At 38.6% G+C, this 12,987-nt stretch overlaps 1 protein-coding gene across 1 annotated transcript in view; it reads left to right on the forward strand.

Moving 5' to 3' along the window:
* The window catches only part of LRRC72 (leucine rich repeat containing 72), a 41,597-nt gene that overhangs the window by 27,665 nt on the left and 945 nt on the right, over window positions 1–12,987 (forward strand). The window contains exons 6-8 of the mRNA XM_004743400.3: window positions 4,548–4,637; window positions 5,573–5,725; window positions 12,763–12,790. Coding sequence (XP_004743457.2) covers window positions 4,548–4,637; window positions 5,573–5,725; window positions 12,763–12,790 — 271 coding nt within the window. The remainder of the gene's footprint in view (window positions 1–4,547; window positions 4,638–5,572; window positions 5,726–12,762; window positions 12,791–12,987) is intronic.

Below are 12,987 nucleotides of genomic sequence, written 5' to 3' on the forward strand. Positions count from 1 at the left end.
ATTAAAATGAGAGATCCATGCACTTTCAATGTTAAAATTTTTGCCTTTTCAAGCCCTAAAACCGTATAAAGTGCTGAAGTGTGGTTATTATTCCACTCCAATTACAAGGTCTTCAGAGGGTGAGAAAACAGCCTGGAGGGGAAACCTTTAATCCATTTTGGCATTTTCCCCTCCATTGGCGTTTATGAGGAGGCTTGCCAAGAGATGGCCCAGGAGAAGCAGGGCTGGGAGCTTCAGGGAGGCCTAACCCAGCTGCTGAGTGTGAGGTCCTGGAAACGAATTCCTGACTTCCAGACTGAGTCAGGAGGGCCCCACCTCTTCTCTCCAGGCGGTCTACCTTTCCACACCCTTCCTCTCCGGCTCCATTTTCCTCTTCCCTCCCTTTCTGCAAAGTCTTCCTCAGTCAGGATCTACTTCCTGGCTGATGACTTTCCCTGACCTTCCGTCTCCCTGCCTCTTTCCTAGCACATGGGGAGAACAGCACCGCCTCAGTCACAAGATACTGACATTCTCCCGTTCCTAAAATCTTACTTCCTCATTTCTCTCAAGTTTTGCTTGTTTCGTTAAGCTCCACTGTCGGAAATTACACTTAGACACCTACATTCCTTAATTTTTAGGACTTGCTTCCTAGTGGTGATTTAAGGATTCTTCATTAGAGACAGAATGCTCCTTTCAGGAGAGGGTCTCCATTTTCTTCAGGTTCTACTCTAAAACATTCTCTATCCTTCTTCACTTGGCCCCAGTCCACCACTGACTGCAAATAGCCACGGGCTGAAGAGGGACACTGAGATCAGGGTGTGACTATGATCTCATCAGTCTCTTCCTCTGAGCCTCTACCAGAAATGCCCTTCAAGGTGGGACCACCCCTCCCAAAGGACTAAACAGAACAATCACCCAATACAAAGAGCCAAGTGAGTCTTTGCTATTTGTGGTGAAGAAGAGCATATTCTGACTCTTGCAACTCTCTTCATCCCCTGCTTTAGTCCAAGCTCCCCTTTCAAAAATTGAGGATGATTTCCATATTCAGTACAAGCACATGGTGTGCAGTGGCCCATAGATGTTAAAGCAAGATGGTGGTAATGATGGAGGGGCTGACCTAACTAAGCAACCTTGAACCAGAACCTCAAAATCATAGTGTCTGACCATTGACAGCTAGACTCATTCCCACAGGCTGGTCTGCATAGACATAGGACATTATGACTTTTAACTTCTCTGTATCATTTTCCCCATATATTAAAAGGGATATTTTGGAGCACCTGGGTGGCTCAGTCAGTTAGGCATCCAACTCTTGATTTTGGCTCAGTTCATGATCTTAGGGTCATGGGATCAAATCCCATGTCCAGCTCCATGCTTAGCAGAGTCTGCTTCTCTTCTTCTCTCTCCCTCTGTTCCTCCCCATGCATGCACTGTCTCTCTCTCTCTCTTTCTAGTAAAGAAATAAATCTTTTTTAAAAAGTGGATGTTTTGGTACATTACCAATCAACTCAACTTTCTTTCAATGGTGGTCTTAAAACTAATGTTCATTTAAATGATGCTTCTTAATTTAGCTTCTAAAGTTTTAAAAAATTGACTGAAGCCAACTATTTGGATAATTTTTTTCTCCTCTGTTTCAGTAATAAGTAGCTTCATACATGGGACTAATGTAATTCAAGCTTGTACAGTAAGGTAGTAAAGGCATTTTGATATATTATTGGATAGATGTAAATTGCTTAGACTCAGAATCCAAAATTAAGATAAGCAAGACAGTGCTGGCGCCACGGAGGTGTACTCCATAAGTAGCCTAGGGGGAAAGTGGATTAAATAGTATTAACCTATTGAAAGTGAAAGTGTAAGCAATTTTGCTTCATAGTTTTTAAAGGAATGTACCCATACATCACGGGAGGCCTTCAGAACTTTCAGACACAGGAAACTGATTTCATATCTCAGAAACTTAATTTATGATAATTTTATAGCAGCAATCCAAAACTCATAAATCCAAAATGTTAAATGTTTAATAGTCTGGAAGAGGGGGGGAAAAAAGAGTTGAAAATAAGATTGCCTCTTTCTAAAACTTAAGAGCAAAGAAAAAAGAGAAAATCATAAAGATGAGATGTCTCTTAAATTATTCATTTCTATTTTTTTTTTAAGCTTATTTAAGCAGAGGCAGGGCTACCAGCCCATTGTTCTGACCTGCGGTCCCTTAGATTTTACATTAGGATGCAATAAACGGTGAGCCATCAAGTTTTCAGTACTGGGACGTGTTATTCATAAGTCCTGTAACGGCAGTAAGTCTAAATCTGATGTTCTGTTTCGCTGAAGCTAGAAGGCTTTTCAATTTACGTAAAGAAGTGACTTAACTAAAGACTGGAAGATGCCAAGAGAAGACATGAAATAGGAATGTTCCCAGAGGGAAAAGAGTCTGAAGGGGATGCAAAGAGTAAATGTCACTGGTTCCCGTTCTGTGAACATCCTAGGCAGCGGCAGATTCCACTCCCTGCTGCCAGAATGGACCACAGGGTCCTGAGTTGTCAGATGGGATTCTCCAACGCAGCAACCGCAGAGCCGACTTCTGCACTAAAGCATTTGTGATGGGACTTTCTCTTCCTCCTGAACTCTCGTTAGCAACGATTGTGTTTTGCTTTTCCATCACTGAAGGACGTTTCTGTTCTCTTTCTGGCTCAAGCTACAATGCGTGATCCCTGTGGATCTTTTAAGAACCTGCCCTTATTAATGGTTTAATATACATCCGTTCTACTCCCTGTCCAGTACTTGTAATTATTGGTTACCACTTTAAATTCCCTCCCTTTTAAGCTTAAAATGTAAACCCTTTCTGTCACTCGAGAAATCCTGCAAATCTTCCATTTCATTTTTCCTCTCTTTCCCTCACTGCACACACATTTCCTGTCTTTTTAAATTCCTGGGTGCTCCTGGCTCTCTAGTTTCTTTCTTTCTTTTTTAAAGATTTTATTTATTTATTTGACAGAGATCACAAGTAGGCAGAGAGAGAGGAAGGGAAGCAGGCCCCCTGCTGAGCAGAGAGCCCAATGTGGGACTCAATCCCAGGACCCTGAGATCATGACCTGAGCCGAAGGCAGCATCTTAACCCACTGAGCCACCCAGGCGCCCCAGATCCCCAGTTTCTTGTCTGCCTTCCTCATTCCAAGAGCTTTCCTTTAAGAGCTACCAGGTGTCTTCCATTGCCTGCTCTAAGTCCTTCTAAAGCTCAAGTTTTCCACAGGGAAGAGCCATAAGTAATAATTTGATTAGCCAGAAAAGTTTGTGTTTATACAGTAAATATCAAAATGTTTTATAACCTACAGGGAAAACATCTAGATGAGTTAATTTTTTCAGTTTTTAGCAAAATCATTGTGTTCTAAGCACGCCCTCGTCTTCTTCATGTTGCCAACTGCTCTTTCCTGGGCTTCTCATGCTTAATATTTTCGTGCTTTTATCAAGCCTCTCTCTATTTTACAGTCAAATGCCACAGCGCTACTCCTAAATTTAACATGTGCAATAAATGAGCCCCATTTCGGGAGGGAGTGATGTGTTTATACGACGGCTGGAACTCTTTCTCCTACTGCCACCTAGTGGTGATTCTCCTCCCCAGACGCTTTTTTCCCCCGCGAAGGGCTGTCTGCAAATTAATTGCATGTAAGCAGACTCCAAGAGCTAAAGATACCCACGTGGAAATCATAAAAGTTTTATTTCACATTGTATTAAAATAACCCTGTTTAATATATCCAGGGAAGAATAGAGTAGCGATACTACTCTTTCCCTAAAAATAAATTTCTCACGACTTCTAGTTGAAGATTTAAAAAAATGTACCTGCATGTGGATGCGTAGAGCCTGTGACGTCAGCCACGCCAGGAGCTCTTCCACCTGCGCTTGCTTCCCACCTCCAGCCCCTGTGGGACACAGCCTGATTCATGAGGGATCCCAGCACCTGAGCTAAGGAAGTCAGAGGCACGTGCATCTGGCCAGAGGGAGACACCATCCAAGATCAGCACCAGCTCTGGTCTGTTCCTGCGGAGATGTGAAGCTGCTACAGGTGCTTAGGTACTCAGAAATATGTGCAGTGGTTTTAAGTGGAGAAGGAAAACTTTATTTGGTCCGTGCCATGTACGGCACTTCTACCCATCTCCAGGCGGCACCCGTGTGACCTCCGAGACTGGAAGAAGAGAACCAAGTGAATAAATCCTGTCACAGAGAACAGCATCAAGACCCCACAGAGCTGATCTCTTGTTCTTCATTTACTAATTAACTGATGGCTAAAATTTTCCTCGTTCGTGGTAGAATTGGGTCAACACTATGTCTCCAGCACCTTGCACGGTTCTTAGTATATACAGTAAGCACTCAAGAAATATTTGTTGAATGAATGAATTTCACAAATGAGAAATAAGTGCTGCTCTGAATAAGTGAGATTAGGGAGGCCAATGGTTTGGTCTATGAAGCAGAATTTTACATGTTCTTACGTTTCATATTAATTCTGCAATTTCCTAAATTTTATCCAGTGATAAATCAAACCAGTTTTGAAATCTGACATCTTAATTTGGATTCTTTCTTTGCAGCTCTCTACCAAAACCCTTTGTGCCAATATAACCTGTACCGTTTATTTGTAATCTACCACCTTCCAGAAGTACAATATCTTGACCGAAAAGGTAAGGATACCTCTTACAGAGAAATATTTGAAAGGCAGTCTTATAGTTCACTAGTTTAAAAATGCTGAAAGTCTTTGAAAATAGTTCTCTTTGTAAGTGAAGGTTTTTCAATGACTTATTTTTGAAATTTTTGCTCTGTGAAATTTGCCCTAGTTTAGGAATTCATTTCTCTTGATCACTGTATGGAAAAGGCCACCTAACTGAGTGTGAGAATAGGTCTCCTCATCCTGATTTGGACATGAATGTATTGAATGCCAAATCATCTATTCCTGATATTTTAGTGTTTTATTTCACAAATGAAAGAATTGGACAAAATCTCTTAAGGCTTATTTAAGTTCTAAAAATTATATTCTTTGCAATTCTGTAAACATATATATTAAAACTTGTATATTCAATGATAACTTCTCTATGAATACATCTTAAACATTGTAGACAAACTAGCATGTCTGATTTATCTGAGCCACAAAGATAAGCAGCCTCACTGCATTTACTTTACATCTCGGGGGAGCCTCTCACGTCCAAGTGTGTTCCCCATCCCTCTACCTACCTTTCTATCTCTATAGGTTTGAAAATTCTTAATAATTAATTACTAACTCCCCAACGAGGATATCTAAAACCTACATTTATTCCTGTTATTCCTCACAGCCCTGAGGAAAGGAAGGACTGTATCATAGCTGTGATTGCAGCCATCCATGGTGATGTGTTAGAAAGTGTTTGGGATGCATTAGGAGGATCTGTGCCTTGCAACATGAGTGGCATATACCGAGCATTTGTAAGATTATGGAAATCACTGTGACTGCCCTTCACGGTTTTGACAGTGTGTTCACATATAACATAGTTCAGATAAACACATTATTGAAACTCTTCAATTGTATTCTGAATGCCTCTGCATCTCTATAATGCTATGCAATAACATTACTATTTGCATTTGTCAGAAGTTACAGAAGATGAGAGAAGATCAATGATTACCGTTTTTAACCATAAAAGGACTCATGTCATTCAATCAATAGCATTCGGAAGAAGAGTAGATGCCTCATGGAATCCTAGAGCACCACTTAAGCAAAAACCAGCCCAGAGAGTACCTCCAGGTATTTTGAAAAGAAAAATGAAATTAAAAGTGCTTAGACTTCGGCTAACTGGATTGTAATAGTAACAACTGCAATTTATAATAAGTGAAATATCTACATAGTGAAATGAATATTTTCCAATTTTATTAGTCTAATTAAAGCAATATGCAATTTTATCTCCATTTGTATATATTAAATTAAGTGAAGTAATAATGATAACAATGACATATTTTCTTGAAGTTCTTACTTCAGTTTCTAGTACAGTATAAAAGGCTCAGTAAATGATCTGTTGTTACTATTACCACTATCACTGGGCAGTTTCACCAATTAAAACTATAAGTTGCTGATAATATGGAAAAAACATTAAGAAGAAAGATAGATCATCTACAATTCCTTCACCCAGAAATAATCGCTGTTAATGTTTTGGTTGGATCTATATACCTTCAGTGATGTTTCATTTGTTGGAATTTAATTTCTTATACGTAACAGAAATACAACTTCAATGACTTAAGGAAGTAGAGGTTTTCTCACACAGCAAAGAGTACAAAGGTAGGGTGTGCTGTGTTAGCACAAAGTTCAGTGATATCATTGGTTTTCAAGAATATATCCATATCTACTCTTAGTGTGCTTTTTGGTTACAAGGTGGCTGTTACATCACCAGGCATCACAGGAGATAGAAAAAAAAAAAAAGGTGCAAAGACAGAAACATTTTCTTCATGACACTCTGCCCAAGAGACAAACATAGATTTTCAAAAAAAAAAAAAAAAAAAAAAAAAAAAACTAAAAAATATTTTATAGAAATGAAGGAAAAAATATTAAATTGGGAAATAATTTTGAAGAAATTGCCCAGAATGCAGCATAGAGAAAGAAGAAGAAGTAGAAAATACTAATTAGCTTTGGGACAAGAAGACATTAGAAACAGAAGGTCCAGTATCAGCTTATTTTTCCTGCAAGGAAAAAATAGAGAAATTGGGCAGAGGGCAATGTTTGAACTGATAATGACGAAGATTTTCCAAATTTGATAAGCTATGAGTCCTTAGATATTCGAAGACATAAATAACATACAGCGATGACAAAAAGCCACACTGAAGGCAAAATGACCTAAAAATAGAATGAAAAAGGACATTACCTATAAAATAATAATTTATAGATTCACAACAAAATCCCCAACTGCAATTATGAAGTCAGAATACAGTGATCCAAGACTTTTAAAATGCTAAGGAAAAGTAATTGTCAACCAAAAATTCTACAACTGGCTAAGCTAATCAAAAGTGAGCAAGAGATGAAAAAAAAAAAGGCAAAATCAAGACTTTCCCCTCAACTTTTTAATGTGAGAAATTTTCTAAAAGAAGAAACCTTGAAGGAATATTAAATACCTACATATGCTCATGTATGATATGATTATTAGTATTCTGCCCTTTTCACCCTTCATAGATGAGGCTTTGCCTTTTTTTTTTTTCTTTAAGGACTTCCTCAGAAGTTTCTAGTTACGTCTGATTGGAAATCACCAACTCAATGTAAACTGGAAAACATCAAAATACCACTGAACAATTTAAATGTTTTACTTGTTGACATCATGGACATCACTCCTAAATAATTTAGCCTATAAGTTTAAAAATAAGGACACTGTCCTATATGCCCACAATGCCACCATACCTAAAAAAAAATACTTTGCGTACAGATATTATTTAACATACAATAATACATATTCAAAGTTTCCCAGTTGGTTCAAGATGGTTGCTGTAGCTTCTTTTTCAACCCAGACATCGGTCAAGGTTCATAATTATATCTGGTTGTTATGGACCTTTATTCTTTTAAAATTTAAAATAATTTTTTTTTTAATTTATTTGACAGAGAAAGAAAGAGCACAAGTAGGCAGAGAGGCAGGCAGAGAGAGGGGCAAGCAGGTTCCCTGCTGAGCAGAGAGCCCGATGCTTGATCTCAGGACCCTGAAATCATGACCTGAGCCGAAGGCAGCGGCTTAACCCACTGAGCCACCCAGCACCCCTAAAATAAATCTCTAAATTTGTTTCCATGACTTTTTAGGAACTAAGCTAATTACCCTTTAGAATGCATCAATTTATATGATTATTTCCATGAGGTGTCATTGAACTTGCTCCTTTAGTGATTCCATGTCCTGAAGAATGGAAAAAATGTCTGTAGGCCATGTTCTGGATGCAAAAGGGACTAGTGTAGCGCATTGGTTTTGCAAATGTGGTCCCCAGACCCGTAACAGCAGCATCACTTAAGAACTCATTATGAATGCAAAATCTTACCCCCAAAGAGATCTACTAAATTAGAAACTCCAGGACCCAAAAAGCTGTGTTTTAACAAGCCTTTCAGGTGATCCTGAGACACATACCAGTTAAAGAACCACCCGTGTAGAGGAGAGAGCACAAAACACAAGTTTTGGGATCAGATCCGACCTAGGTTTGAACACCAGCTGTGTTAGTAGTTAGAAGTTTTATTAGCCCGGACATAAATTTGTTTCAGCTTTCTGATTCTTAAAAATAGGGACTGTATCTTCCTCTGGCTATGACGACACTCAGTATGGAAATATTGCAACTCCTGATCTACCACATATTGAGGGAGTGATAAACTGAGCTGCTCTGTTAGTCTCAACCCTGGTTTTCTTTCACTTCATGTTAAGATGCGCAAACTGAACGTTATCAGATTAGTGTGAGTGAACCAGGCTGTGCTAGGAATTGCATCCCCACATAGAAAATCTCCACTCCTAAAAATAGCTTACACAGTAACAAGCAATGTAAGACCACCCTATATGTTTTTCTGGCTACAGTAGTTACAGGTGTGAGGGGGACCAATGATCACGATGTTTAGTACTTTTCTTTGGTGCAATCAGATTGCTTTTGGAAAAACTGTTAGCATTTTATTCTCTTTACTGTTTTTCCATATTAAGCCTCTAAAAACAAAATCAGAGGAAGAAAGAATAGGGAGAGTGTTTTATTGCACTTGAGAGTTGTTCTTATTAATTCATAGCTATGTTGACTGTAGTCCTCTTAAAAATTGGCCTGACCCTAATCTACTCCTTTCCTACAGAATGCCAATATAGCATAGCAACTAAATAGTATTTTTAGTCCAATACTTTAGCTTGGCTTATTTTAGCTTTTCTTAGTAGCTGACCATGTATAAAGAAACTAATAAAACCCACTATGTAATAGGTTTTGAAAATACGTCTTAGAGTTATATAGTTTCTGTATTTGCTTTGATGTAAGTCTCATCTTGCTGGGACATGAACATTTAGGATTCTGAATTCTTTTACTGGAAGGAAACCACACCTAAAACTGTTCATAAGGCAATTTTCACACCACATTTTGACTTCATTATCTTTAATCTTAAATTGGGAGAGAAACCAATTATGTTCAAATAGCTCAAGGAGTAAAGGTCAACTTGGAATTTCTTTAAATCCCAGCTATCCATACATGTCAAATAGATATGAGCAAAATACACGCACCTGTTTCCATTAATGTCTTTCGTGATTCTTGCACGATAATCAACAACCTCAGAATTAAAACGCTGTGGGCTTTTTATACGGCGTTAAAGAAGCAGGTATTTACAGATTTCCCACCAGCTACCTAAATGGGAAAAGACATTAAGGCATTTAAAAGAAATGAAAATAGGGGCACCTGAATGGCTCAGTCGGTCAAGCAGCTGCCTTTGCTCAGGTCATGATTTCTGGGTCCTGGGATGGAGCCCCACGTTGGGCTCCCTGCTCAGTGGAGAACCTTCTTCACCCTCTCCCTCTGTCTTTCCTCCCGATGGCTTTCTATTTCTCTCTCATGCTCACTCTCCTTGTTTCTCTCAAATTAAAAAAAAAAAAAAATCTTTAAAAAAAAGAAATGAAATGAAAATATCAAAAAAATTTTTAAATGTCTTCTAGCAGTCCAAGTGAAGCTGCTGGGTTTCTGTGATGTTTTCTCTTTTCCCCTAAATAAGACAGAACTCCAGGTGCTGAGACAAGGCTGGGGGATGATGTCCCTGAGCCTGGGCCTAGCAGCTAAAGCATGTGCTAGGAAGAGTAAGAAGACAACCAAAAAGAAAATCAGGTAGACTGTTTAAAAAATGGTAGTTCACCACAGTAGGTGAATCCAGATACAAGGCAAGAAGACAGAATCCAGAGAAACGTGAAAACTAGAAGTTTTTTCCTAAAGATTTATTTACATAGGGGCGCCTGGGTGGCTCAGTGGGATAAAGCCTCTGCCTTCAGCTCAGGTCATGATCCCAAGGTCCTGGGTTCGAGTTCCACATCGGGCTCTCTGCTCAGCAGGGAGCCTGCTTCCTCCTCTTTCTCTGCCTGCTTCTCTGCCTACTTGTGATCTGCGTCTGTCAAATAAATAAAATCTTAAAAAAAAAAAAGATTTATTTACATATTTGAAAGAGAGAGAGAGAGAGAGCAGGAGTGGGAGGGGCAGAGGAGGAGAGAATATCTCAAGCCGACTTCTTGCAGAGCACAGTCTCGTGCAGGGCTCAATCTCACGACCCTGAGATCATGACCTGAGCCAAAACCAAGAGTTAGATGCTTAACTGATTCTGCCACCCAGGTGTAAAAATTAAAAATTTTTCAAAATTAAAAGTTTTGAGCTGGGGGACTGAAGGTTCAGGAAGCCAGGCTTTAAAGACATCCCTGATTCTGGGTAGCAGTGACACCGGGCAAACCCTGGAAAGCAAATGCCAAGTGCTCTTTGTCCACGAAGCCTCAGAGAGGTAGCAGAGGCCAGTGTGAGATCTGGAGATTGGTTGGGAATTGAGAAACGTGCAGGGTCAGAAGAATCTGTGAAGGCAAAAATCAGCAGGCAGCAGAGCGCGCCATGGAAGCCAGGCAGGCACCATTTGCATAGAAAATAATGATGGGGTCACTGGCCCTGATGCATGCTACGGAGGACCCTGGGCCAAAGAAATAAACTAAAACTGGGTGCCAGGGTGGTTCAGTCCATTAGCATTCCAACCCTTGATCTCAGCTCACATCTTGACCTCAGGGTCGTGAGTGCAAGCCCTGTGTTGGGCTCCACACTGGGTATGGAGCCCACTTGAAAAAAAAAAAAAAAGGAAGAAACTAAAACCACTTTCTTAGGGAGACATCGCAGGGAAAAATACATTCCAGAAAGATTAAGAATCTAAATGTAAATGAAAAGTACTGAAAAAAGAAAAAACCTTTTATAATTCTGAGAAGGCAGCCAATCAAAGCTTTACATAAAACCTGTGGCCACAAAAATGAAATGTTGACAGATTTAAACTACATATAAAGGAAAACCATTATATGATGAAGGGACAAAATTAAGAGATATTAGAAGAAATCGTTACAATACATACAATAGGCAAAAGTTAACTCCCGTTATATTACAGTGTTTCTATAAATCAATCGGTAAACTCCAAGTTAAAAAAGTGACAAAAGCTATGGATAATGCATTTGGAGAAGGGAATAAATGTGATATCTAATGATCAGACTTACTAGTGAGTGAATAAATGCAAAATAAAAAAATGAGATATTATTTTCATCCTGCAGATACTTAGAAGTTGAAAAGGTTATTAAAAGTGAATAATTAAGGGAGAAAAAGTACAACTTACATGTTCATGATGAGAGTGTAAATGAGTTCATCTTTCTTGGAAGATCATATGACAATATGAAGCATCCACCAACATATAAAATGTGCAAGTCATTCAACATAGCAATTAAATTTGTAGGCTCTTTGCAGAAGTATTTGCATATAGGAACAAAGATTTATATGTAAAGCTATTCATTGAAATATTTTGTGTAGTAGAAAAAAATAATGAAAATACTCTGGATGGTCCTTCACAGAATATTAAGTGATGGCACATTCATACAGTATGCACTGTTGTACTTGAGAATTATTCTATGATATACTGAGTATAAAACATGCATCATGGAGTAGTGTAATGCAGAGTACTAACAAAATTGGAGCGGGGTACATACATGTATGTAAGTACATGTGTGTATGCACATAGGAGGCTGGAAACATACATACAAAACTCCAACAGTGATAACCTCCGAGAAGAGGAAGGAGAAAGGTCACAAGAAGTTTCGCTCTCTATTGTTTTCCCATTTATATCCATTGTAAGCAAAAGGTGCACTTAATAATTTTTAAAAAATGTAGGAGGGGGCACCAGGCTTGGCTCAGTGGAAAGAGCATGGGACTCTTAATTTGGGGACATGAGTTCAAGCCCCACAATGGAGTAGAGATTCCTTAAAAATAAATAAATAAATAAATAAATAGTCTTTAAAAATGTAAGAAAAGAGTCTGGGAAGATCAGAAAGGGAATGGGAGCCCTGGGTTACCCATTTGTGAAGAGCAGGATGCCATGAACTCATCTCATAAGGCAGAGCTGCTGCTTGCAGATTGGCAGGACTCACATTGTGGGCTTTGGTGGCCCAACAGGTGCTGGTACGTTCCAGAGGCCCGAGGCCTCTGGAGAGGAATGAACAAAGCGATGACAGCCTCTGGAAGATACCATAAGAAATCCCGGCTTTGAGGACTAGTCTTTGAGCTCCCAAAGCTAGGAAAGATGGAGATTCTTGTGATCTAGGATTTGTTTGTTCGATTTCTTTGAAGTTAATGCCAAGAATCCAAATGGTTTAAACTGCCCGAAATATTTCTCCTCATTCAGTCTGTTAGTCCATTTATAGATGCATGTGTCTATCTGGGAAAAAAAAAAAAAAAAAAAAAAGGATTGGTTTCTGCATGAGACTCAGTATCTTAATTATAAAAATCCCCACTTGGATTCCACTGGTAACTTAATTGATTAAGCATTCTGTTCTCAGAGTTTTGAGATCTGTATTGAATTAAAGAATTTGCCTCAAAACCTAAGGCAAACCAGAGGCACTATACCTAAGAGAAAAGTTAAGTTTGAGCTCAGGTATCAAGGCATTTTTTGAAGGATTGAACTATTCTACTCATCTAAATAACCATTGAAATATCAGAGAGTTGGGTTCTAGACTTTTTCTTATAGGAAAAGCTCCACTGTTTTTAAATGCTGAGTAAACATTTGAAAAATACTAATTCAGAAATGTGTTTTTTTTTTAGATTTTGCTTTTGCGAATAATGTAGACAAGTAAGTGCTTTTTAACTTTACTTTTATTATCAAATTATTTCATAATTGTGTTGACTTTAAATTATCTTCATTTCCCAAAATAGATTTTAATGAGTTAAAAAATGACTAACTTCAATAGATGGGGAAAAAATGCTGTCTTTCTGAGATATATAAGCTCAAGCTATTTATTCATATTTGACATACTTAGGTTTTTAATA

This window comes from Mustela putorius, unplaced genomic scaffold, assembly GCF_011764305.1.
Source record: "Mustela putorius furo isolate JIRA1106 unplaced genomic scaffold, ASM1176430v1.1 tig00003845_pilon_pilon_pilon, whole genome shotgun sequence".
NCBI classification, from domain to species: domain Eukaryota; kingdom Metazoa; phylum Chordata; class Mammalia; order Carnivora; family Mustelidae; genus Mustela; species Mustela putorius.